The sequence below is a fragment of the Mustela lutreola genome, chromosome X, assembly GCF_030435805.1.
Source record: "Mustela lutreola isolate mMusLut2 chromosome X, mMusLut2.pri, whole genome shotgun sequence".
In the NCBI taxonomy this organism is placed as follows: Eukaryota; Metazoa; Chordata; class Mammalia; order Carnivora; family Mustelidae; genus Mustela; species Mustela lutreola.
Window position 1 is genome coordinate 85,799,023 of NC_081308.1, and position 27,047 is coordinate 85,826,069.

The window sequence follows — 27,047 nt, forward strand, 5'->3', positions numbered from 1 at the left end:
CACACCACAACTTCTCACACTGCAGAGGTGATGTGCCTTCCTGCCAAGGATAATCTTCCTAACTGTGCTCACCCTCACCTTCCCTCTCTCATGCCTTCCTCTCCCTTCTTTTTCACTTAATTCAGATATAATTCACATGTCATAACATTCAACTTTTTAAAGTGTACAGTTAGTGCCTTTTTATAGAGAACAGGGAAGGGGAGAAGAAGAGAAAGAAACCTAAGTAGGCTCCACATTTAGCATGAAGCCCAGCACGGGGCTCGATCTCAGAACCCTGAGATCATGACCTGAGCCAAAATCAAGTCAGACCCTAAACCTACAGAGTGACCTGGGCACCCCTACAGTTAGTGCTTTTTCATATAGCCACAAAGTTGTGTACCCATCACCACTATCTAATCCAAGAACATTTTCATCATCCCCAAAAGAAACCTCATACACATTAGGAGTCAGTCAGCCCCCATTTCCTCCCAACCACCTTCACCCAGCCCTAGACAATCAAATCTACTTTATATCTCTAGATTTGCCTGTTCTGAACATTTCACATAAATGTAATCATACAAAGGTGCCTGGGTGGCTCAGTTGGTTAAACATCTGCCTTCAGCTCAGGTCATGATTCCAGGGTCCTGGTACCGTGCTCCGGCAGCAGGCTCCTTGCTAGGCGGGAAGGCTGCTTCTCCCTCTCCCACTCCCCCTGCTTGTGTTCCCTCTCTTGCTGTGCTTCTCTCTGTCAGATAAATAAATAAATAAATAAATAAATAAATAAATAAATCTTTTTTGAAAATGGAAAGCTACATACATATCCAGGGCAAGATGTGTGCTCAGGAAAGACCTGAGAAGAAACTAGTCTCCCTCCCCTGGCTGATCTCTAGATTCAGTGCTAGCAGTAAGTGAAGGCTGAGGAGTAGAAAGAAAAAAGAATGAAGAATGATGAACAGAGCCTAAGAGATCTGTGGGACAACATCAAGTGGACAACATACACATATGAAAGTCCCAGAAAGAGAAGAAGAGAAAGGTGCAGAAAGAATATTTTAGGGAATAATGGATGAAAATTTCCCAGATTTGATGAAAATACATGAATCTACATATTCAAGAATCCCAATGAGCTCCAAATATGATACTCAAAGAGATCTACCCTGAGGTATAATGAGTCCCATGTGTCAAACTGTTAAAAACCAAAGACAAAGAGAGACTCTTAAAAGCCACAAGAAAGAAGTGATACAACACATAAAAAGAATCTTCAGTAAGATTTTTTTTAAAATATTTTATTTATTTATTTGACAGACAGAGATCATAAGTAGGCAGAGAGGCAGGCAGAGAGAGAGAGGAGGAAGCAGGCTCCCCGCTGAGCAGAGAGCCCGATGTGGGGCTCGATCCCAGGACCCTGGGATCATGACCTGAGCTGAAGGCAGAGGCTTTAACCCACTGAGCCACCCAGGTGCCCCTTCAGTAAGATTTTTAGCTAATTTCTCATTGGAAACATTGCAGGCAAGAAGTGAAATGACATATTTAAAGTGCTGGCGGGGCACCTGGGTGGCTCGATCAGTTAAGCATCTGCCTTGGGCTTGAGTCATGATCCCAGGGTCCTGGGATCAAGTGCTGCATGGTTGGGGGGGTGTCCCTGCTCAGTGGGGAGTCTGCTTTTCCCTCTTCCTCTGCTGCTCCCCCTGCTTGTGCACTCTTGTGCTCTCTGTCAAATAAATTAAATCTTTAAAAAATGAAATAAAATAAGTGGAACCATACACTATGTGGCCTTTGGGGTCTGGTTCTTACGCTTAACATGCTATTTTCAAGGTTCGTCCATGTTATAGCATGTGTCAGTACTTTGTTCCTTTTTTTACAGCTTAATAAGATCCCACCGTGTGGACATACCATATGTTGTTTATCCCTTATTCTGTTGATAGATAACTTGACTTATTTTCACTTTTTGGCTATTCTACATGCATTCATGTGTAAGTTGTTGTGTGGCTAGCAAAGGCTGTTTTCAATTCTCCTGGGTATATACTTAGGAGCAAAATTGATTGCTGGGTCATGTTGCTACTGTTTATCATTTTGTGGAAATGCCAGAGTTTTCCCAAAGTGCCTCACCATTTCACATTCCCACAATCAATGTGGGAGGAACTCTCCTATACTTTCTCCACCTCTTCACCTACTCTTATTGCCCATCTTTTTTTTTTTTTTTTTAGGTTTGTTTGTTTGAGAGAGAGAGAGCGAGTGAGAGAGCACAAGCGGGGTGAGGGGTAGAGGGAGAAGCAGACTCCCCGCTGAACAGGGAGCCCAATGCAGGGCTCAATCCCAGGACCCTGAGACCATGACCTGAGCCAAAGTTGGATGCTGAACTGACAGAGCCACCAAGGATGGGCCCCTTATTCCTCACCTTTTATTATGGCCACCCTAGCCCTCTCTCCATTTTGGCATATTTACTTTATTCTTCTCTAGTGGCTCCTGTTCTGTCTGTAAGTATGCTTAGATCATCATTAAGTTAAATAAGCATTTCCTGAACCCTGCCACACCTCCAACACTGTTGACCACACTTCTCTAATATTTCCTTCCTTGGCTTCTGAGACACCATTTCTCCACATTCTCCTACTTCTTCCATGGCTCATCTTTCACCCTTCCCACATGATGTGAGCATTCCTTACTCTGTCCTCAGCCACCCACTCTCCTGGCAATCTCATCCATTCTCACAGCTTCAGCTATGGTCAGCTCAATAATTTTCATAATCACTTACGTTTAAATGCTGCTTTACTGTTTACATAGCATTTTTCATGTCTGTGTTGTTTAATGTTTACAAGTCTGCAAGTGAGTCGAGAGGGCGTTTACTAACATAACCCCCGTTTCATAGATAAGAAATCAGAAGATCAGAGGACTTTCTAGCTCGAGTTCCCAGAAATGGAAAGTGTCAGAACTAGTGTTAGGACCAAAGATCATCTGAATCCGAGTGACTAAGTGTTCTGACCATTGCCTCGTGAAGCCTGTCCTGGTCACCCCATGTGGGCATAGACTTTCCTTCCCTCCATGTCCATGTACTTGTTTCATGGAGTGCATCATTCTGTTTTGAGTAGATTGTATGCACCTCTTATTAAAATGTGTGCTTCTTAAAGGTGAGAACTATATTCCATTTCTCTTTCAACCTCTAGAATAGTGAGTGTTGAGCTTATAGAAGGTAACCAATAATGCCTGTGGAATTGAATTGATCTTCGGCTGCCAGATTGTTCCAGGAACTTATCTAATGATCAGCTCAATCTCCTTCCCCTTGAAATGACTGATTTCATGGCACAAGATTTTCCTATATGCTCTAACATATCTCAAGACTCTTCCAGAAATACAGAGGTCAGGTCATCATTTAATTAGATAATACACTCCAAACCTTTCTTACTTTAACCAGGGATTATTAAGGCCCAAAACAATGCATTTGAATTTTTCCAGTTTTCCATTTTATTTGGTAATACTGATCGGAACTGAATCCCCTTGCCTCACTGTTTGAATGGAGGACTTGTAGGGGCAGAAAACATCTTCTCATTCATTACAAGGTCATACCCTTATTTGGCTAAAACCCCAGATGAAATTTTGTTCAGCTTGAAGTGAGAATCTGAGAGTGGTGCAAACAGTTTCTGCCCCAGAGACCTTTTCCCAAAGAGTGTTCAACATGCTATATTTTTCCTAAACCTTAACTCTGCAGACTCAGCTAACTAGAGAAGAATATACTTACCTGGGGTGGGCATTAGCTATTGTAGAAAACTCATTGTCCCACATGGGTCTCCCAAAAGAGGTTTTCTGTTTCAGACCTGTCAGGATGTCAGTGGCCTTGTCAAAGTTTAATGCGGCATGACCGGCCTGAAGGCAAAGAAATAAAAGTTACAAAAAGCAGGTCCTGACAGATGTCTCTTCCTTCAGCCACTTTTAAACTTGGGGGTGGGGGTTAGGGCAGGTAAGAAATCCTAAGAAATAATTATTTCCAATGAGCATGCACGACCTTGTCTGACATTGATCTTGCATCTAACATGAGAATTAGTGTGTTCTCTGAACTCACAATGTTGCTGTCCCATCCGGTAAGGAAGAGACGGTAGTTTAGAAAATCCGCTTTGCCTAATTCCTCCATCTCACGCTCCAGAGACGCCAACAGGTTATTGAACCAGGCAAAGGCACCTGTCTCCCTGCAGATCCAGTAGAAATAGATCTGGAATCAGCAAGAGAGAACATAACCTTATTCAAGTGTCTTTAAGATGTCCATTTGGTGACATGACTATTATATATACTCTCTATTTGTTGGTCACATCTGTGAGTGATCTGAAAAATCAGTTGTACAAAAGCAGCATAAAGGTCCAGAGTTCTTATGACATCCCTTAAGGAAAAAGACTTCCAACATCATCTTTGGTTCTAGGTGATTTTAAACTCCAAACTGAAAATGAAGACCCCGGTCCTATGATAAATCTATGGAAATGGATGCCTTGGCAGAGAGAAGAGATCACTCATTCTCATAGCTCCAGGGACCAGTTGTAAAGAAGTTAAGCCATGAAAGCAATGGACCAGTCAGGCCTAGACCAGATGAAAAGAAGTATGAGGGAGTTACCATTTGTGTTTTAAGGTTGTGATCTGCATGCCGAAATTTGTACCAGATAGATTTTAAGATGGAAGCAAAGGGGGTGACCCCAATTCCTGCGCCGACCAACACAGCCACTTCATACTGGAATACATCTTCACTGACAGTGCCAAAGGGACCATCCACTTCAATCCTGGTGGCAGACAGAAGACAATGGGCAAGTGAAGTCTTGCCTCCACTCCCCACCTCAAACATCCCTCCCAGGACATAGCTGCTCCCATGGTTCATGCAGTGCCTATTTATTTTAATCATATTTCGATTGCACCAGCCTTAAAGTACAACAAGGAATTGCTTTCTCTTTTCTGCCTGTCTGCATCTGCTGTGGGTCTCGGCTGCTCTCCAGGACCTACCTGGGAATTGGTGACGGCTGCTGCTCAAAAGCCCTGATGAGATTTTCTGTCCAGTCACCTGCTGCTCTGATATGAATGGAGAAGAAGTCTTCCTCTGGAGCAGAGGTCAGAGTAAAGGGATGCCACTCCAAGTAAGAGATGGAGGGACAATTAACAAAAATATACTGTCCCACTTCCATACTGAAGCCACGCTTGTTCATCTGCAATTCCAGGACTTTGGATGGATGCATGACAACCTATGAATGAAGCATAGAGGCCAAAGGAGGCAAACTCAAATGGTGACAAGAGCAGGCAGATGAAATAAGTCAGTAAAGCAAGAGGGCTGGCAATGGTGGTGAAATGTGAGCAGTCCTTTCGAAAGAGGGCAGCGGTGACTGTCCAGACAGTGGGGGCACTGTAGAACCCACTGTTCCACATGGAACTCAGCATTATTGGGTTGTCTGATTCTTCAGTAGAAGACAGAAGGGCCATTTTTCTTTTATTGTGAAAGCCTCTCTCTGGATGTTTAAATGTCAGCAACCAATTCAACTTTCCAAACAGTCAGTGTGCAGGCCAACTGGAGGATGTCTGTGGGCTGGTCCAGGCTACCTGTTTGTGGCCTCTGACGAAGACCCATGCTGATGATCTTGGCCAAACCCTTTTCCCCAAAGTTCTGTCCAGCACTGGGGGAACTAAAGTGTGTTGCCCCAGTTCCTTCTTATTCCCTCCAGGGTGAAAACATGGCAATCTATTCCTATAATCAGGAAGAAAAGAACTCTTATCACAGCTAGGGGAAAGTGCATATTCTTTTTTAAAAAACTTTTTTAAAGATATATTCATTTATTTTAGGAGAGGAGGGGTAAAAGGAGAGGGAGAGAGACTCCCAAGCAGACTCTGCACTGAGTTTGGAGCCCAGCATAGGGCTCCATCCCACAACTCTGACTCAGATCAGGACCTGTGCTGAAACCAGGAGTGGGACGCTTAACTGACTATGTCATTCATGTGCCCCAAGTACATATTCTTTTTTTAAAGTTTTTTTTTAAATACTCTCTACACCCCATGTGGGATTTGAACTCATGACCCTGGCAGCAAGAGTCACACTCTCCTCCCACTGAGTCAGCCAGGTGCCCCGGAAAAGACATAATTTTTTTTTAAGATTTTTATTTATTTGACAGAGAGAGATCACAAGTAGGCGGAGAGGCAGGCGGGGGTGGCGGGGGGTGGTCGGAAGCAGGCTCCCCACTGAGCAGAGAGCCTGATGCGGGGCTCTATCCCAGGACCCTGGGACCATGACCTGAGATGAAGGCAGAGGCTTAATCCACTGAGCCACCCAGATGCGTACATATTCTTTACCTTGGTAATCACAACCTTCTGCTGTGAGCGGTAAAATCGAAGAATCCTTTCAAAGATATAAAGAACTCCTGGTGCAAGGATCCACTTCCAAGACTGCAGAAAGAGAGAGAGAATAAAGAATGGGTTACATATTAATCTTCTGTTGAGGATTTATATGGGTAGCAGTTCATTTCTTCATTCAATAATATTTATCAAGTTCTCTGATGTGTATCATTATCAAGCCACTAATTTCATCAAATCTTACAGATGGAAATGGAAATGAAAAAATTATAACAGTTTTGTTTGCTAATATGTGACTCATAATGCAGGATCATTTCCTGAAGTTTTACAAGTCTCACTAGGAAGCAAAAGAAAAGCACAGAAATAAAATATGTGGTAATTATACATATAATATATATTATATATATTCTTTTTTTTAAGATTTTATTTATTTGACATTCAGAGATCACAAGTAGGCAGAGAGGCAGGCAGAGAGAGAGGAGGAAGCAGGCTCCCTGCTGAGCAGAGCCTGATGCAGGGCTCTATCCCAGGACCCTGGGATTATGACCTGAGCTGAAGGCAGAGGCTTTAACCCACTGAGCCACTCAGGCGCTCCTATATATATTCTTAAATTACATATAAATGTTAATTTTAAGACTCCAAGACAGTCTTCCAATACAATTTGTCCAACCTGAAAAACCAACAGAGAAGCAGATGATTAAAAACAAAACAAACTAACAAGGGAAAGCATGTGGCTGACACCATTTGTACCACTACATAAAACTTGGTATTTACCTGTCACCTCTTTTCTCAGGTGCTCAAAACACCTAACATAGTAACATACTTTTAATCTTCTCTACATATTTTTTAAAAGCAACCTTTCTACCCCCCCGAGATTCTCCCAAAGGTAGCAGGTTGCTTCCTATGCACAGGAACTACTAAAAATGTATTTCCTAGCAATGCTAAGTCATGATCTTTCTCACACAACTGCTTCAGCATGAAACATCAGAACTGTGTGGAATGAGGTTTTTTTTTTAAGATTTTATTTATTTATTTGAAAGAGAAACAGCACAAGTAGGCAGACAGGCAGAGAGAGAGGGGGAAGCAGGCTCCCTGCTGAGCACAGAGCCTAAATGCAGGGCTTGATCCCAGGGCCCTGAGATTGTGACCTGAGCCAAAGGCAGGGGCTTAACCCACTGAGCCACCCAGGTGCACCTGGAATGAGGTTTCTTATGCTGTTTCAGGCAAACAACTTCCTTGGGTATCTCCAGGGAGGAAAGAGGCAGAGATGTGGCAGGTGAACTTGAGAGTGGGTATTATATAATTTTGATGCTACTCCTTATTTGGAAAAAAAAAACCATTCTCCATGTCTTCAGAGAAAACACACAAAAAATACACTTAGGAAGTGGCTAATAACAACATGGCAAAAAAAAAAAAAATTTGACCTCAGAAATATTCATAGAAGTGAATTTTAAACCAAAATAGCACTTTAGTCTCTCAGGTTGGAAAACAACATCAAACAATAATGCCCACTATTAACTGGGATGCAGGGACATGGACACATTCACATGTGCAATCAGTGGAGGGACAAATAAGTAACATCTTCCCAGAGAACAATTTGGCGATACATCCCAACAGTCTTAAAAGCATTCCTTCTATTTGACCCAGAAATATCACTTCTAGGAAATGGAGCATAAAGATATAATTAAGGTGTGCACAAAGTATACGAGTATAGGAATGGCTCTATTATTTACTAAGAAAAAAAATGACAAAAATGGTATACCACACAGATTTTTTTTTTTTTGCTAATACCCAACTGTCTTTTTCCATTTTTATTTTTATTTCATTTTTTTGTATTGAGATATAACCAACATATACCATTACATTAGTTTCAGGTGTACACCATAATGATTCAATATTTGTATATATTACAAAATGATCACAATAAGTATAGTTAATATCCATCACTATACATCATTGCAAAAATTTTTTTCTTGTGCTGAGAACTTTTAACATCTACTCTCTTAGCGAATTTCAAATATGCAATACAGTATTATTAACTAGAGTCGCCATGCTGTACATGACATACCCATGACTTATTTATTTTATAATTGGAATTCTGTATCTTTGGCCACCTTCACTCATTTTGCTCACTCCCCCACCCCCTATGTCTGGAAACCACCAATCCGTTCCCTGTACCTGTGAGTTAGGTTCATTAAAGTAAGATTCCACATACAGTGAGATCATACAGTATTTGGCATTTTTCCATCTGACTTATTTCACTTTGCATAATGCCCTCAAGGTCATTAAAAATGGTCACATAAGGATCCCTGGGTAACTTAGTGGGTTGAGCCTCTGCCTACGGCCCAGGTCATGGTTCCAGGGTCCTGGGGTTGAGGCCCACATCAGGCTCTCTGCTCAGCGGGAATCCTGCTTCCCCCTCTCTCTCTGCCTGCCTCTCTGGCTACTTGTGATCTCTCTCTCTGTCAAATAAGTAAATAAAATCTTTTTTTTAAAAATCACATAAAAATGACAAAATGGTATACACATAGAGCTTTTTAAAAACAAATATTTCAGTGAAACAGCAGAAAGAGAAATTAAGAAAGCAACACCATTTACCATTACACCAAAAATAATAAAATACCTAAGAATAAATTTAACCAAAGAGGTGAAAGACCTATACTCTGAAAACCACAAAGCACTGATGAAAGAAATTAAAGATGATACAAAGAAATGGAAAGATATTCCATGGTCATGGATTGGAAGATAAATACTGTTAAAAAGTGTGTCCTGGGGCACCTGGATGGCTCAGTCATTAAGCATCTGCCTTCAGCTAGGGCCATGGTCCCAGGGTCCTGGGATCAAGCCTGCATCAGGCTCCCTGCTCAATGGGTAGGCTGCTTCTCCCTCTGCCTCTGCCCCTGCTTGTGTTCCCTCTCTCACAGTGTCTCTGTCAAATAAATAAATAAAATATTTAAAATAAATGTGTGTACTACCCATAGAAATCTGCAGATTTAATGTGATCCTTATCAAAATATCAACAGCATTTTTCACAGAACTAGAACAAACAATCCTACAATTTATGTGGAACTACAGAAGACCCCAAATAGCCAAAGCAATTTTGATAAAGAAAAACAAAACTGGAGGCATCACAATCCCAGACTTCAAGTTATATTACAAAGCTGTAGTAATCAAAACAGTATGGTACTGGCACAAAAAAGACACATAGGACAAGGGAACAGAATAGAAAACTCAGAAATGAGCCCACAACTGTATCATCAATTAATCTTCAACAAAGGAGGAAAGAATATCTAATGGGAAAAAGTCTCTTCAACAAATGGTATTGGGAAAATTGGTCAACAACATGCCAAAGAATGAAACTGGACCACTTTCTTATATCATCCACAGAAATAAACTCAAAAATGGATTAAAGACCAAAATGAAACCACACAAATTCTAAAACAGAGCACAGGCAGTAATTTCTCTGACATCAGCTATAGCAACATTTCTCTAGTTATGTCTTCTGAGGTAAGGGAAATAAAAGCAAAAATAAACTACTGGGACCACATCAAAATAAAAAGTTTCTGCACAGCAAAGGAAGCAATCATCAAAACTGAAAGGCAACTTCCAGAATGGGAGAAGATATTTTCCAATGACATACCTGATGAAGGATTAGTATCCAAAGTATATTAAGAACTGATCAAACTCAGCACCCATAAACCATTTTTTAAATAATGCAGTTAAAAAAATGAGCAGAAGACACGAGTTGACATTTTTCCAAAGAAGACATACAGAGTGCCAACAGACACATGAAAAGTTGCTCAACATCACTCAACAGGGAAATGTAAATCAAAACTATAATAAGATATCACCTTAGACAAGTTAGAATGGCTGAAATGAACAACACAGGAAACAATAGATGTTGGCAAAGATGCAAAGAACAGAGAACCTTCTTGCACTGTTGGTGGGAATGCAAACTGGTGAGGTCACTCTGGAAAACAATACAGAGGTTCCTCAAAAAGTTAAAAATAAAACTACCCTATGACCCAGTAGTTACACTATTAGCTATTTACCCAAAGGATATAGAAATAATAATTCAAAGGGATATGTGCACTGAGATGTTTATAACAGCATCATCCACAATAGTCAAGTTATGGGAAGAGCCCAAATGTTCATCGACTGATGAATGGATAAAGAACAGGTGGTAAGTGTGTGTGTGTGTGTGTGTGTGTGTGTGTGTGTGTAATGGAATATTACTCAACCATAAAAAGAATGAAATATAAAAAAAAGAATGAAATCTTGCCATTTGCAATGACATGGATGGACCTAGAGAGCATTATGCTAAGAGAAATAAGTCAGTCAGAGAAAGACAAATGCCATATTATTTCACTCATACGTAGAATATAAGAAACAAAGCAAATGAGTATAGGGAAAGGAAGAGAGAGAGGCAAACCAAGAAGCAGACTCTTAAACATAGCAACAGAATGATGGTTACCAGAGGGAAAGTGTGTGGGGGGATAGGTGAAATAGGTGATGGGGATTAAGGAGTGCACTTGTGATGAGCACTGAGTGTTGTATGGAAGTGCTATATCACTAAATTGTACACCTGAAACTAATATTACACTGTATGTTAACTAACTGGAATTTAAATTAAAACTTAAAATTTACGTATAATACATTTTAATATATATTTATTTAAATTTATTCTATTTTATTTTCTGACTTCAAGATCTTTCTTTTTTAATTTTTTTAATGATTTTAATTATTTGACAGACAAGAGATCACAAGTAGACAGAGAGGCAGGCAGAGAGAGAGGGGAAAGCAGGCTCCCTGCCTAGCAGAGAGCCTGATGCGGGGATCAATCCCAGGACCCTGAGATCATGACCCAAGCCGAAGGCAGAGGCTTAACCCACTGAGCCACTCAGGCACCCCTTCAAGGTCTTTTTAAAGCTTATTAAGGGAACACGTTTTGCAATCCTCCAGTATTAGAAAAAAAAAATTCCCAGGTGGTCTTAGGATTCTTTTATAATTTCTTTCCTTTCTTTAACATTTAAATCCTTGATCCATGCATTCTTGATTCATATTTTAGTATAAAGTGTAAAATAAAGATTCAGCTTTTCTTCCTGGATGGATAACCTATTGTCCTAAAAAAATTGTTGAATGATATATATTTTTCCCAACTGATTTTAAATGCCAACTTTAGGGGATTTTTAAAAGATATTATTCTCATTTTTGATGAAGACCAAGATATTGCTCTTAATTCTACAACTGATTTAAAGACTTTAATCACCCTCAGAGCACTTTGAGACACCACAAATCAACCTTTTCCTTCCATTTATTCCTCCATCTCACATATTTTATGAGCATGCAAAGGTAAACCATGATATCCACAATAATTTTCCCAAGGCATACCTTGAGTTCCCTGGAAACCAATTTCTTGATTGTCCACTATTTAATAATTTCCAAGCAGGTTCTTATATCACCAAAGAAAGCTGACTTTGAGAGTGCTTTTTATAAAAAGTTGAACTCCTAGAAACAGAGACTAGGAAGGTAGGTAACCAGGGCCTGAGACAGGAGGTGGGAGAGTGATGGAAAATGCTGGTCAAAAGGAATGTGACTTCAGTCATAAGATGAATAAGCTCTGGGAATCTAATGTAAAGCATGGTGACTACAGTTGATAATACTCTATAGCATACTTGAAATTTGTTGAAAGAGTAGATCTTAAGCGTTCTCACCACACATGCACAAAATAGAAACTATGTGAGGTGATGGATGTGTTTATTAATCTCATTACAGTGATCATTTCACCGTATGCATGTATCACTTCCCCCAAGAAAACTGATTGGATTTCAGTGGTCAAGAGCACAATCTTTGGAATCTGGAAAGCCTGGGCTTGAATTCCAATTCCACTAGTTACTTACTGTGAGAACTTGACAGTTGAATCTTCTTGAATCCTCGTCCTATTGTCTCACAACGGAGACCAAAAAAATACCTACCTCATCGATTATTGTTTTGCATAAATGAGATAATCCATATTACACAGCAAACCTGTCCCGTGGTAAACACTACTAATAATGTGAGGTATCAGCATGCCTGGGTGGCTCAGTTGGTTAAGCAGCTGCCTTCAGCTCAAGTCATGATCCCAGCATCCTGGGATCGAGTCCCACATCCGGCTCCTTGCTCAGCAGGGAGCCTGCTTCTCCCTCTGCCTCTGCCTGCCACTCTGTCTGCCTGCGCTCACTCTCTCTGACAAACAAATAAATAAAATCTTTTAAAAAATAATGTGATGTATCATTTTGGAGAGGGTCTCACAACATGCAATAACCATTAGTCCTTCCTCTTCAGGATCCCCTGTTGATGGTAATTCCCCAGGCTGTTGTCAGTGATACTGGAGTCCCTTGATGGTAGGAACCTTGTGAATATATCCTCCATAGGACTCAGCACAGTGCTGAACTAATAACAGTAACAATAGTAAGAGTAATAATAACCACAACAAAAACAGCTTCCAGCAAGAGTCTACCCTTGCCTATGGGGCTCTTACCTCAGCAGGGAGCCCTTCAAATTGGGGATGCTTGCAGTGGGACTCCTGATCATCCCAGTGCTTGAAAGATTCTGCACACCTGTGAGGATGACTCTCATTCAGGCTCTCTTCTGTTTGACTCCGGACAAGTCCACTGAGACAGAAAAAGAAGGACAGTTTGGGGCAAAGAATTATGCAAGGCCAGGGGCTGGGGCATGAGAATGAGGGTTTGAGGACCTTACCCAATGCCGTGAATCCCTAAACCAATTATATAGATGATAAAAATATGGTGTGTGTACCAGAAGACCTCAAAATAACTCCTCCGGATAAACTCCATAGCTGATGTCACCATGAGAACCAGAGCTACTGTGATGATCAGACCAGTGAGACCAGCAATGCTGGTAAATGTCACATACTCCACTGTCTACAAAAGGAGAAATTTCAGCCTGACACAACAGGTGCCAATCATGCCATGCCCTTCCATACGTGTGACCAGATCGCAGATGCTTTGCCATCGAGTCAACTCACCATGTTTGGAGACTGGAGAGGATTTAGCCAAGAATCTTCCCCTTTCTTTTTATGAGATAGGGTGGAGAGAACAAAGGCAAGGGACCCATCTCTGGCCTGTCGGCTTCTGCTGTAGTGTTCAAAGTTGAACAGGTGTGCAATGATGTGAATGGCTAAATGGAAAGATGACGGTGAATTGAAAATTGTCTCAGAAACATCACTGCAGGCATGCCCCACTAGCAAAGGAGAATCCTATAGATAGTGTCTAGCAGAATGCGGAGTCCATGGGAAGTGCCAGATAAATCTTGACTGCAGCAAGAACGAAGATCTTTTGTATTCTCATTCTGTTCCCCCAAAGAATCAAATATAAGTTCCATGAAAATAGGCATACAAGGGCACCTGGGTGACTCTGTTAAGTGTCTGCCTCCACTAAGGTCATGATCCCAGGGTCCTAGGATCCAGCTCTGCATCAGGCTCCTTGATCAAACTGCTCAGTGGGGAGCCTGCTTCTCCCTCCACTACTCCCTCTGCTTGTGCTCTTGTTTTCTCTGTCAAATAAATAAATAAAATCTCGAAAGAAAGAGAGAAAGGAAGAAAGGAAGGAAGGAAGAGAGAGAGAAGGAAGGAAAGAAAGAAAGAGGAAGGGAGGGGTGGAGGAAGGAGGGAAGGAAGGAAGGAAACACGGACTGCCTACAGCAGTGCCTGGTAAATAGTGCCAGGTGTTTGAGAAATACTTTCCGAATGTCTAAATGTGGAGATGAATGAAACTATACTCTGAATGCTCACGAGCTTGCAGATTTGTGGTTTGCATCAGTTACCTGTGAGTAGGCAGATCATATATGCTACCAGCTTGTGGAAGGTGAGGCTATGACCCAATTGCTTTCTCAGGGTACGCCTGCAAAACTACAAATGGAAAGTGATCAAGGTCAGGTGTCTCCAAGCAGTTTATAAAATTCAGTAACCCATAACCAACATGTCTTAAAGCATACCAATACCCACCCACCCTTGCCTACCCACTTGGCTACCAAAGGAGACCCCTGGTTTCCCTTCCTAGGAGATTGAAGGTATTGGGTTGCCCCACTGAGGAGTTCAGGGTCTCTTGTCTTTAATGTGAAAGTTGACCTAGGAATGGTTGGGACTCACTGAGCAGGTGCTCCTCAGGAAGGACAGCAGATTTCGACACACAGGAAGCAGGATCAACATGCTGTTAAAATTCAGGCAGCGAGCAGAGGCTCGGGCCCAGGCCAACGCCGACTAGAGCAGAGGAGAGAAGAGATCATCAGCTGCTTCATCCCGTCATCTAGGAAGTGAGAACAGCCCAGTCCACCTGGAAAAGGGCAACATCTTCTTCACCCCTTTCTCAGTAGCCAGCACACTAGGTCTAGGCTCTCTGTTTGCAAATGACAGAACATTTGCTTAACTTAACAGCAAATTGAGAAATTCTCATGACAAGTTGCTTGGAGATATTTGACTATACATCTAACAATACAAAAGAGAATAAGATTCAATAATTCCACATTAACATATACATCCTATTGATGTAATACTTTGTAATGAGTATCTTTGCTTAATACACTCAATTATTGGTGTGCCTGGGTGGCTCAGTTGGTTAAGCGTCTGCCTTCTGCCTTTGGTTTGGGTCATGATCTCAGGGTCCTGGGATGGAGCCCCTGTGTCATCGGGCTTCCTGCTCATCAGGGAGTCTGCTTCTCCCTCTGCCTCTGCCCCTCACCCCTGCTCAGGCTCTCTCTCATTATCTCTCTCTCAAATAAATAAATAAAATATTGAAAAAAAAACACACACTAGGGTGCCCGGGTGGCTCAGTCAGTTAAGCGGCTGCCTTCAGCTTGGATCATGATCCCAGGGTCCTGGGATTGAGCCCTGCATCAGGCTCCCTGCTCAGCGGAGAGCCTGCTTCTCCCTCACCATCTGCCTGTTGCTCTGCCTACTTGTGCTCTCTCTCTCTCTGTCAAATAAATAAAATCTTTGAAAAAATACACTCAATTATTATTTTACTGTCATTTGCAAAACAATCTTGAAGATTGTATATATTTTTATTTGCATTTTAAATAAAGCTTATATATTTAGAAGTATAATTACAGACGGTGACTAGTTTTTCTCTTTTCTGTACTTTCTAATGTTGCCATTATAAGCATGTACTCATCATGTAAACAACAAAAAATTTAACCATTTATATTTAAGTCACCTTTAATGATTGAATACAGCTTAGGCAAAACTAGTGAACCCCTCAGAGCAAACATTTTAAACTCAGGCCAAGATTTGAGAAAGGAGAGCTTCTGAAAACAGAATTTCAAACTGATTTCCTTGGGTGGCCACGCAGCATACATCAAGATCAGTCTGCTGCAGCAGTATAAGTTGCCAGAAAAAGAGACAAGGAAGCCGTGCTTCAAGCCAAGTACTTAGGCCCCAAACAGGCTTGATTAGGTATCAGTTAGACAGAATATGCTCAACTCCATGGTGGTCAAGTCCAACTTCCCTCCTTGACTCTGTGCAACTGGTCTCTGAGTCAGCTCCCTGTACCTGGGGCTGCAAGCTATAGACTATACCAATGTCATAACGACCAGCCTTACACGTGTGCCAATCAGCGACTCACCAAAAGGAAGAATATGGGTCAGAGTGAACGATTTCTTCTTTTTTTCCTCTCTTTTCCCCCCTAAATTTTTCTAATATTTTTAGCACAAAAGCTCGTTTTCCATGAGACACCTAAACCCAGGGCAAGGTGACATCAAGCCAAGCCAAGATCTGCCTGACGTCCATAATGGCTTACCACATTCGGCAGCACAGTGAACAGGAGCTGCCCTACTATTTTCCATTTCTGGCTCTTCCATATGACCTGTGTTTTCTCCCTCTGCTGAGTCACACTCCGACTGTTTTTCAGCAAGACATTCTGTTCCGTTTCTGAGTAAATTTTCTCTGCTCATCTTAAAGATCCTGCCTTTCCACATTGGTTTGCGCAGCTTGCTTATTTGAGACACAGAGGTTTCTTAAAGCTAAAATCAGCAAGTGAGTGGAAAATACAGGACTACACTTTCACAGTTCCATATTCTGGAGGGGCTATCTGTATGGGATGAATTCTTTTTAGAGGAAATCTTCTTTCCCCATTGCAGTGCACCAAAATATCCTGATTTATGTGCACTTCTCAATATCAACACCACCTGATGTTCCAGTTCAGCTACTGCTGTCATTAATGTCTTACTGACTATGAATTTAAACTGCTTCTCCTGTTACCTATTTGCTCTGCTTCATAATGAATCAAATAACTCTCTGGATTTTCCTAGAGAAAGCACAAATTCAAGAAATAACTACAGAATGATTAAATAAATTATGGCACATCAATGCCATGGATGGTTAGGGCCTTCAAAGGATGAGAGCTATATGCAGGGGAGTAGGAGTGGTAAATGTTTAAGAACCAGTTTTCCAGGGAAGAGCGGAGATCTTGATTTCCAGCCTTTGCCAATTTACGTGATGTCAATACCCCTGTCATGGCAGATTTCAAGATACCAATTTGCTGTAACTGAACACCATGAATACAGGGCTGGGAAGAGATGTACGCAGAGGCTATTGCAAGCTGGTAGGAGCTAGTTCCAGCATACCACTAGATACATACCCACATGGAAAGCTATCTGAACTACATTAAGTATAAGAAGCAATTTCCAGGGGGGAGGGGGTTGGGGAGAAGGGGGTGGGATTATGGACATTGGGGAGGGTGTGTGCTTTGGTGAGTGCTGTGAAGTGTGTAAACCTGGTGATACACAGACCTGTACCCCTGGGGATAAAAATATATGTTTATAAAAAATAAAAAATTTAAAAAAAAAGAAGCAATTTCCAGCCAATATCAACAATACAATCCCTTTCTTGGTGAAAACAAAACAAAAAACCCTCAAACACACCAAAAAAACAAACAAACAAAAAGACCTCTTTGCTATAGTGTATGTGTTTTTCTAAATTCATAGAATGGTACATACACCCAAAAAAAAAGGCAAATTTCACTCTAGGCAGGAAATTAAAAAGTGAATAAGGATAGTACCCACCTCAAAAATAAAACTTGTGTGTCTGATGCATCTGTGAACTTACATCAGTGTATCTGTATAGACACACACAGAAACTATTAACAGTGGTTATCTCTGAGGAATGGAATGGGAGGGCAATTTTCACATTTTTACTTACACATTTCTGTATCATTTGCTGTCACAGAAAGTAGCATTATTTATAATTAAATGTTTTTAATAGAGAAGATTTTAATAAATGAAGTGAATGAAATGTCCACAGGATATCAGCATGATTCATTTTTCTGCTGCAGACTTTTTGGTCATAAGCTAATTAAGCTCTTAATAACTAGTCACATCTATTGCATCACTCTCTTACTAAAAAGCTATTTTTAAAATAAATTAACACTTCCTTTAGAGTTGTGGTTTCCAAGGAAGGATCAAGGAACAACATTTAAAATAGAAAACAGCAGGGTGAAATAAGCCATGAACAGAACATTCAAATTGGTTGTGATCGCAACATGGATCCTTTGATCATAGAGAGAAAAGAAGTATTTTTTAGGACAAACTCTTTAAACATGTACCTTGGACAGGTCTTTGTGGAAAGCCAATGATCTAATCAAGATGAAAGTGATTTAACCAAATCCCTTACCTGCTACTGAAAAACTCACTAGAGTTAGCAGTCAAATTTGCTTTTCTAAGACTGATAAGCCTATGAGACAATCAGTCTCACCTCCATGCTTCTCTCTGGTCACCTCCACATCGACGTGCCCTATCCACTCCACACCCTCCCTCTTCTAGTCCTCACCTACCACTTCCACAGCCTTCTCCATCCTGTTATTCTCACCCGACCCCTGCCTTTCTTCAGGTCTTGAGTTCTGCCATGCTACTCACCCCACAGATGCCCTATGTATCCGTCTTTTTAAATGGAGAGGTGTTTTTCCATGAGATCAGTCCACAGCAGTGGCTTTCAAGCTGTTTATTTACTTGTTTTAAACCAAACTCTTTCTGGAAATCATAAGCAGGAGTCCATAAGACAAATAAAGGCTGAGGGGCGCCTGGGTGGTTCAGTTGGTGAAGCCTCTGCCTTTGGCTCAGGTTGTGATCCTGGGGTCCTGGGATCGAGTCCCAAGTGGGGCTCCCTGCTCAGTGGGGAGCCTACTTCTCCCACCCCTTTCCTCCCACTCATGTGGTGTGTGCTCTCTCTCTCTCACACACACACATAAAAATGAATAAACAAATCTTAAGGGCGCCTGGGTGGCTCAGTGGGTTAAGCCGCTGCCTTCAGCTCAGGTCATGATCTCAGAGTCCTGGGATCGAGTCCCGCATCGGGCTCTCTGCTCAGCAGAGAGTCTGCTTCCTTCTCGCTCTCTCTGCCTGCCTCTCCATCTACTTGTGATTTCTCTCTGTCAAATAAATAAATAAAATCTTTAAAAAAAAAAAACAAATCTTAAAAAAAAAAAAGGCAGGTAAAGGCTGCTTTGAATGAAGTAGGGGCAGGGGCAGGAGGTCTACTCAGCTTTCCCCTCATACCCCATGGTAGTACTTGAGTCATTTTTAAATGACTGCTTAATAGTTTTCTTTACTGTGTGTTTTTATCATGAGGTCTGGGGAGTGTGCCTTACATAGAGCTGTCAGATTTAGTGAACAAAAGTACCAGATGCCCAGCTAAATCTGAACTTCAGATTTTAAAAAGTGAGTAATTTTTTTTAGCATACCTATGTCCCAAGCAATACTCAAAATATAGTTATACCAAAAAATGATTTATTTTTCTGGAATTCAAATTTAACTGGGAGAGGGGGGCACCTAGGTGGCTCAGTCGTTTAAGCACCTGCCTTCAGGTCAGGTCATGATCCTGAAGTCCCGGGATCCAACCTCCCCACACCCCCTCGGGCTCCCTCTTCCTCTGCTCTTCACCCAGATCATGCTCTCTCTCTGGGTATCCTGTATTTTTTTTTTCTGGGTGCCCTAACCCTAGCGGAAATTGGGGCATTTGGGTCTCAAAGGAGCCAAGGTGACAAATAACAAAAAAAAAAAAAAAAAAAAAAAGAAAAAAAGAAAAAAAAAAGAAAAGAAAAAACAAAACAAAAATAAAAACAAACAAACAAAAAAATCCCTAGAGATTCTCCATATCAAAAGTGTGATACTCACCCCCAAGATTTCTCTTGTATAGTAGTACTTATCGGCTTTTTCGTATGACTGGAAGGCATGCACAAAGAGGAAAATATTCAGCCCCAACCAAGTAGCCTGGAGGAAGAAAAAAACAAGCAAAGAACCAAGTAAAATTTGGATATGGGAAGGAATAGATAAGGGATAGAAAACAGTGTCACCATTTTGGCTCTTTTATGTTTATCTCTTTTTTTTAAGATTTTTTATTTATTTATTTGACAGAGAGATCACAAGTAGGCAGAGAGGCAGGCAGAGAGAGAGAAAGGAGGAAGCAGGCTTCCTGCCGAGCAGAGAGCCCGATGTGGGACTTGATCCCAGGACCCGAGATCATTACCCGAGCCGAAGGCAGCGGCTTAACCCACTGAGCTACCCAGGTGCCCATATCTCTTTTCATTGTAAATGAATACAATCCCTCTAGTATCCAGCTTACTTTCAGAGAGAGTTAGCACTTCAAGATATGCATTTGTCAGATGCTAATGACCAGGATCAGCAAACCAAGGCCCATGGGCCAAATCTAGCTCACCATTTATCTTGTACAGCCTGCAAATTAAGAATGGTTTTTACTTTTTTTGTTTGTTTTCACATATTTATTTTTTAAATATTTTATTTATTTCTTAGAGAGAGAGAGAGAGAGAGAGAGCGAGTGCACAAGCAGGGGGAGCAGCAGGAAGAGGGAGAGGGAGAGGGAGAAGCAGGCTCCCCACCAAGCAGGGAGCCCAATGCGGGGCTTGATCTCAGGACCCCAGGATCATGACCCAAGCTGAAGGCAGACGTCTAACCAACTAAGCCACCCAGGTGTCCCTGTTTCCCCACATTTAAATGGTTGGAAAAATCAAAAGAAGAATAACATTTCATGATGTGACAATTACATGAAATTCTAATTTCAGTGTCCATAAATAAAGTGGTACTGGAACCTAGCAACACCTACTTACTCTTATATTGTTTATAGCTGCTTTCATCATTCAGTGGAAGCAGTGAGTAGCTGCGAAAGAGACCATAGGGCCTAGCAAAGCCTAAAATACATTCTACCTGGCCCTTTGCAGAAAACATTTGCCAACTTCTGGACTGGAAGCATTCCAACCATTGTAACTAAAAGATGGCAATAAGTGAATAAATGGATTTTTAAAGAAACAAAGAATAAATTTAACATCTATAACAATACCAATATGGAAGGACAAAATGATTCCTGATGGGCCTGCCTCTCTAATTACTCCCTGACACACATTTTCCTGTTTTTAGATTGTGAGTCTCTTCAAATTAACCTATCATTGCTCTGGACTCATCTGAGCTCTTAAGACTGCTTTTGTCTATTCCAGGCTCTGTCGCTGCACTGGCAAAGGGGAATTTGGAACCCACTGCCCCATTGCCTTGGAGACCAACCAAGGCAGCTCTGGACCAAGATTTGAAGTGCTACTTTGTAACTAAGCAGAACTCTAGGGCACTGGGAGGCCCTTAATATATATTGTTGGCCCCAGGATGGATCAGAACCATCTCAGTCTGACAAGTAGAGAGCCTTTAGCTTAGGGCATAACTTGTTCAGATTCCCTAGATCTGGACCACTCACTCACACACCTCCATCAGCATAAGCATAGTGATTTAAAGTGATATTGGAGGGCGCCAGGTGTTTCAGTCATTAGGCATCTGCCTTTGGCTCAGGTGGAGATCCTGGAGTCCTGGGATGCAGTCCCACATTGAGCTCCTTGCTCAGCAGGAAAACTGCTTCTCCCACTTCCCTACCCCCCCTCCCCCACTCATGATGCTTGCCCTTATCCTCTGCTTTTTCTCTCTCTCCCTCAAATAAATAAATAAATAAATAAATAAATAAATAAAATCTTAAAAAAATAAAGTGATAGTGGAGTCAAACTCCTTGGGCTCAAATTCTAGCTTCACCACTTTCTAGCTCTGTAATTTTAGACAGATACGTTATTTAACTTCTCTAAATCTTAGTGTATTCCATAAAGTGAAGAGAATAATGATATCTACCCTCAGAGCAATGCTGTGAGTCTTACATGAAATAATTATGCAGAGTGATTAATACAACAGTCGGTGCATAGTAGGAGCTCAATAAATGCTAACTCCAGATCTAGGTTATTACCAGTCTTCACTAATCCATTTCTTCCTTCATCCTTTGCTCAGACTCCATTTCCAGTACTGTCTTTCAGAGATTCTTGATCCTAATAGAAAAAGAGCAGTGACAGCCACAGACACCTCAAGAGTTCCAAAGACAGAGAGAGCAGAACAATTTCAGGATCTGAGAGTTCTTTGCCTCTGTGTCAGACCATCACCAACTGTAGGCAAGGTGAATACAGTGACATCTGGGAGTAAGGCATTCTATTTCCCACCTTCACTATCATGTCCTCCATTATGGGTGGAAAGTGAGGTAGAAGACTTGGCCAAAAGGGTAGAGGTAAGAATGGTTTTTTAATAATTTATTTTTTTTATTTTAAAAAAATAGTGCCAGGGGTGCCTAGGTGATGCAGTCTGTTAAGTGCTTGACTCTTGGTTTTAGCTCAGGTCATGATCTTGGAGTCTTGAGATCAAACCCGAGACCAGCTTCCTGCTCAGCTTGGAGTCTGCTAGAATCAATCAATCAATCAATCAATCTCTCTCTCTCTCTCTCTTTCTCTCCCTCTCTCTCTGCCCTGCCCCCCTGAATGCTCCCTCTCTCTCAAATTAAATGAATAATTTTTTTTTAATAGTGCGGGGCATCTGGGTGGCTCAGCTGGTTGAGCATCTGCCTTTGGCTCAGGTCATGATTCCAGGTTCCTGGGATTGAGCCCCAAGTTGGGCTCTCCACTTAGTGGAAAGTCTGCTTCTCCCTCTCCCTCTGCCCCTTCACCTCCCCTGATCATGCTTTCTCGCTCTCACTCTTGCTCTCTCTCTCTCTCTCTCAAATAAATAAATAAAATCTCTAAAAAATAATGCATAAGTGTATATGTCAGAGATAGCAGGAAGTCTGAGCCTGCCAGCAAGATCAGTAGGGGGTGGAAATTCAAAGCTACATAGTTAAATGTGAGTCACTATAATGGGTGATGAACTCTCCGAGCAAAAACTGAGAGATACAAAATGCAGAGGATTTTAGAACTAGAAGCAAACTTATATTTGTATCTAATCTAGTTATTTAATTTATCGCACGCACACACACAGATGACCCAAAGTCTAGAGAGAATAAATAATTTGATCAAAATCCCTCAATTAACACCAGAAATGAAACTCATTACCAGGTTCCCTGTCTCTTCAACTAGTGCAAACGGAATTAAATATACAGGATCGAGTGTTGAAAATATAAAGCATAGGGTAACCTGCCAAAATAAGCACTGGGCCTTTTGTTGAATGCAAAACAACCAACCTTCCAGGGGAATATGATTGCTCTTCACACCTTTTTTCCCTCAAGCACCTGGGCCATCATAGGGGACCCAAAGGAAAAAGATGGAAGAAAAGAGATTACCCCAGAAGGGGATGACACGAAGATCTAGGAAAATGAGAAAGGACAAAGGGAGTTTCAAGCTCGGGGGTGGCTCAGAAATGGAAGAAAGAGTGGGGAGAGGTGTGTGTGTGTGTGTGTGTGTGAGTGTGTAAGGAGAAGGAGGTTGTGCATATGTGGCATGCAGGGTAAAGAATTTCTGGCCTGAACACTGGGAAGGTGGGTTTGAGTGATCGTTCTGCAATCCATTCACAGTGTGACATATGGGTCTTACTTTCCTTGTGAAAAATAAAGGAGCTGCTTTATAGCTGCACTAGGCAATGCCATAGCCACTACCCACATGTGATCACTGGAAATGTGGCTAGTCCTAATGCAGATACACTGTAAGTGCAAAATACATATCAGGTTTCGAAAACTTAGGAAAAATAAAATACATTAAATGATCTCATTATTATTTTCTTTTGTCTTTTTTTAAATATTTTTTTGAGTAGAAAGTTTATTGGAAATTATGTGTCAAGCATAATTTACTATATGTTGGCTAACTGAACATTAAAAAAAGATGAAAATTACTTAAAACAAATTAAAAACATCTATAAACGTTCAGGACATTTCGGTATTTAAAGATAAAACTAGGAAAGTTATAGTATCATGGTTAAGAAAATAATATTTATGAGAAGCTATACATTTTTTAATTATTGAAAACAAATATCTAACAAAATGTCTTGCCATTGCTCTGGGGGAGAAGATGAGGACAAATATTTTGTATTTCATTTATATATTTGTTAAAAGATTTCCCATATGACATTTCAAATAGTCCCATTTCCCTTGTATTTTGGTATAATACATGAATTCACACAAAGGAGATGGAATAAATAAAATTACAAATGTGGTAGAAAAGTAAACCACAGCACACCCAAATATGCTGTGAATTACTGCAAAATTCATAACCCAAGCATGTAAGACATATTAGTTTTAGGAAAAGAGCACTGCCCACCCCCATCTTGTTAATATTTTCAATATTGATTACATGTTGAAAGGATAACATTTTTAAAAGATTTCTAATCTATTCATTTGTCAAGAGAGAAAGAGCACAAGCAGAGGGAGAATGAGGCAGAAGGAGAAGAAAGATCCCCTCTGAACAGGGATCCCGACACTGGACGCGATCCCAGGACCCTGGGATCCTGACCTGAGCTGAAGGCAGCTGCTTAACCAACTGAGCCACCCAGGCACCCCAAATGGATAACATTTTTGATATATTGGGTTAGACTAAATAAACTACTGGACATTAATATCACCTACTTCTTCTTACCTTTTTCAACCTAAGTACTAGAAAAATTTTTAACTACATATGTAGCTTACAGTCCATTTCTAAAATGGAGAGCACTGGGCCATTATGACCAAGAATATTTCTATCTCAAACATTCAATGATTTTATGAAATCTTGCTGTTGGTAGTACAGAAAGGATGAAGAGAAACAAAGGCTACATGGCAGTAGTTAGAAGTGACATGGAGGAGAAAAAAGATGGAAAATGAAAACACTGAGATTCCAAATACTTGAGGTTTATATCATTTGTCTCTTTACCAACCAATTTCTGGAGTTGGATTTTTTTTCCCTTTTCTAAAATGGTGAAATACATCATATACACAAGATTTTATAAAACATGTGTACTCTCAGAGTTGGGCTTTTAATGGATAACTGGCCTCAATGGGCCCCATATTGGCATAGAATATTTCCATTTCAGATAACTTTAGAAATATTAACAAACAGGCGCGTTTGGCTGGCTCAGTTGGTTAAGCATCTGCCTTCAGCTCAGGTCAGGATCCTGGATACCCAGCATTGAGCCCTGTGTTGGCTTCCCACTCACCAGGAAGTCTGCTTCTCCCTCTGCCCTTCACCCGACTCGTGCTCTCTCTCTCTCTCTCTCTCTCTCTCTCTCAAATAACTAAATGAAGTCTTAAAAAAAAGAAATATCAACAAATTACTATTTACAAATTACTCAAATTACTCTCTTAAGAATAATTCATAGATAGGAAACATTACTTACCAGAAACAAAACTGAGAACCAATGGTTAACCACCCAGTTGCCCATTGTCAAGAGCTGGTTTGGAGTCTCTCTAAGCAGCAGGGAAAATTCAGCAACCTGGATTCTGGTGAAGTTCTTCAGGGTTGGGACCTCTGTCTAGCTCAGAGTATGTGAGTCTTTAAGAAATGAAAGATAAACAATTACCCAGAAAGCTTGAAGGAGTGAAATAAGTGCATTTTGCCTTCCTCCTCTGGACGGAACTCTGTTATCAGCTTGAGGAGACCAGCCCTACCTATGACAACTGTAGGGGTTTTCCCTGGTGGGGTTTTATCCCTTCAGGAAATAGCAATCTTCTTGAGTGAGAATATTCTCTCTTTGTCTTATCAATATGACCTAATGTGAGGCATTGCTTGCCTTGATAAGCTATTTGCAAAGGTTTCTCACTAAAGGCTGGGGCTATAAGCAGATGGCCTCAGGAGAAACAGGGCAGGAAGCAAGCTCGTTAAGCTTTAAGGTGGGCTTTCAGAACAGCTGCCACAGCTGCCCACTGCAATTTGGATCTCAGCCGGGCTAGCTCAGAAATGCTGCTATATACGTTCTCCTGAAGGATGATCTGGCTCTGGGGAGAGCTTGACTGACTGGGAGGACAAGGGGGAAAATGGCTAAATAAATAAGAGAAAATTTCAAAGATATAAAGGCACACCTCAGTTCAAAAGAAACAGAGACAGAGGAGCACCTGGGTGGCTCAATCAGGCAAGTGTCCAACTCTTTATTTCGGCTCAGGTGGTGATCTCAGGGTTCTGGGATCCAGCCTGCTTCAGGCTCCACACTCAGCAGGGAGTCTGCTTGAGGATTCTCTCTCCCTCTGCCCCTCCCCCTGTGCCTGCATGCCCATGGGCGTGCTCTCTCTCCCCCCCCCTCTCAAAATAAATACATACATTTTTTTTTTAAAAACAGACGGAATACTCAAAATGAGAGAGGTGATAGTTTTCCAGTATGGATTAACTAGAATTGTGTGTTCAGTTCTGGGCAGTTTTTTTTTTTCCTTTTCTAAAATGGTGAAATATATCATATATAAAAGCAGCATAAAACATTTATATATACTTTAAAGAATAATTTTAAGGAATGACTATGTATGTACTCACTACCCAGGTTTAAAAAAATAAAATATTTATTTCTTAAAACCCTCTGTGCGACCCTCCTTGATTACAATTCCCTCCCACATCAGATGTAACTGCTATCAGCTGGGGGTCTGCTTCTCCCTCTCCTTCTGTCCCTCCAACTGCCTTTTCTCTTTCTCTCTGTCGAATAAATAAATAAAATCTTTAAAAAATAAAAAGATTTTAAAAATAACACTTTCATTAGCTTTCTAACACACCTGCAACTTAGTGTCATAATGCTCCATGAAATTAGCACAGTAGGTCTTAAGGGTATTCCTGGAAGCCATTCCTACACTAAGATAGCTAGCAATCAGTCTATATATATATACCACATGATATATATTCTCCAAACCAAACTAAATATACCACCAACACAACTTCCCCTTAGCTTTACCCAGAAATGCTCATGGCCTCTCCAGTGTGGCTCGATATGAGGGGAACTATGGCAGAGGGGAAGAAAGAACAGAAAGTGACCATCATCTTAACCATGTGTGATAAAAATATCTTGATTTTGCAAATTTTACAAAAGCACTTGACCATGCCCAAGTCTACACCTTAAAAGAGAAATGAAAACCTGTCCTTGGGAGGGTAACCAGAATGATGTAATGATTTGAAACCATTTTATATTAAGAGGCGTTAAAGGATTTAGGGAATTTGGCTTGGAAAAGAGGTTTGTCCAGAGCATGAGCTTATCAACGTTTGGGTGTTGGGGTTTTTTTTTTGGGGGGGGGTTATTTTTATTTTTATTTTTACTGAGATTTAGTTTGTCTTATATGTGGTCCCAAGAGGTCAACCTAAGACTGAGGGCTCTAAGGTAGTAACACATTTTTGTTCAATATAAAGCAGAATTTTCTAACAAAGGTGTTCAGAGAAGTGAAGAGGTAATGAGTTTCCTGTTATTTGAGATGCTTAAGGAAGAATGAATGACTCCTTGCCAACTATTTTATAGGGGGAATTTCAGCACCAGATGGGTGG

General features: G+C 41.0%; 1 protein-coding gene across 1 annotated transcript in view; it reads right to left on the reverse strand.

Moving 5' to 3' along the window:
• Positions 1–25,066, reverse strand: part of NOX1 (NADPH oxidase 1) — a 28,888-nt gene extending 3,822 nt beyond the window's left edge. Inside the window, exons 1-12 of the mRNA XM_059156569.1 lie at positions 24,934–25,066; positions 19,447–19,542; positions 14,432–14,542; positions 14,107–14,191; positions 13,310–13,461; positions 13,024–13,205; positions 12,803–12,935; positions 6,283–6,375; positions 4,951–5,186; positions 4,571–4,733; positions 4,031–4,177; positions 3,710–3,834 (exon numbers count right to left, since the gene is read on the reverse strand). Of these exons, the coding sequence (XP_059012552.1) occupies positions 3,710–3,834; positions 4,031–4,177; positions 4,571–4,733; positions 4,951–5,186; positions 6,283–6,375; positions 12,803–12,935; positions 13,024–13,205; positions 13,310–13,461; positions 14,107–14,191; positions 14,432–14,542; positions 19,447–19,542; positions 24,934–24,978 (1,568 nt within the window). The 5' untranslated portion in view covers positions 24,979–25,066. The remainder of the gene's footprint in view (positions 1–3,709; positions 3,835–4,030; positions 4,178–4,570; positions 4,734–4,950; positions 5,187–6,282; positions 6,376–12,802; positions 12,936–13,023; positions 13,206–13,309; positions 13,462–14,106; positions 14,192–14,431; positions 14,543–19,446; positions 19,543–24,933) is intronic.
• Between the last annotated feature and the right edge of the window lie 1,981 nt (positions 25,067–27,047).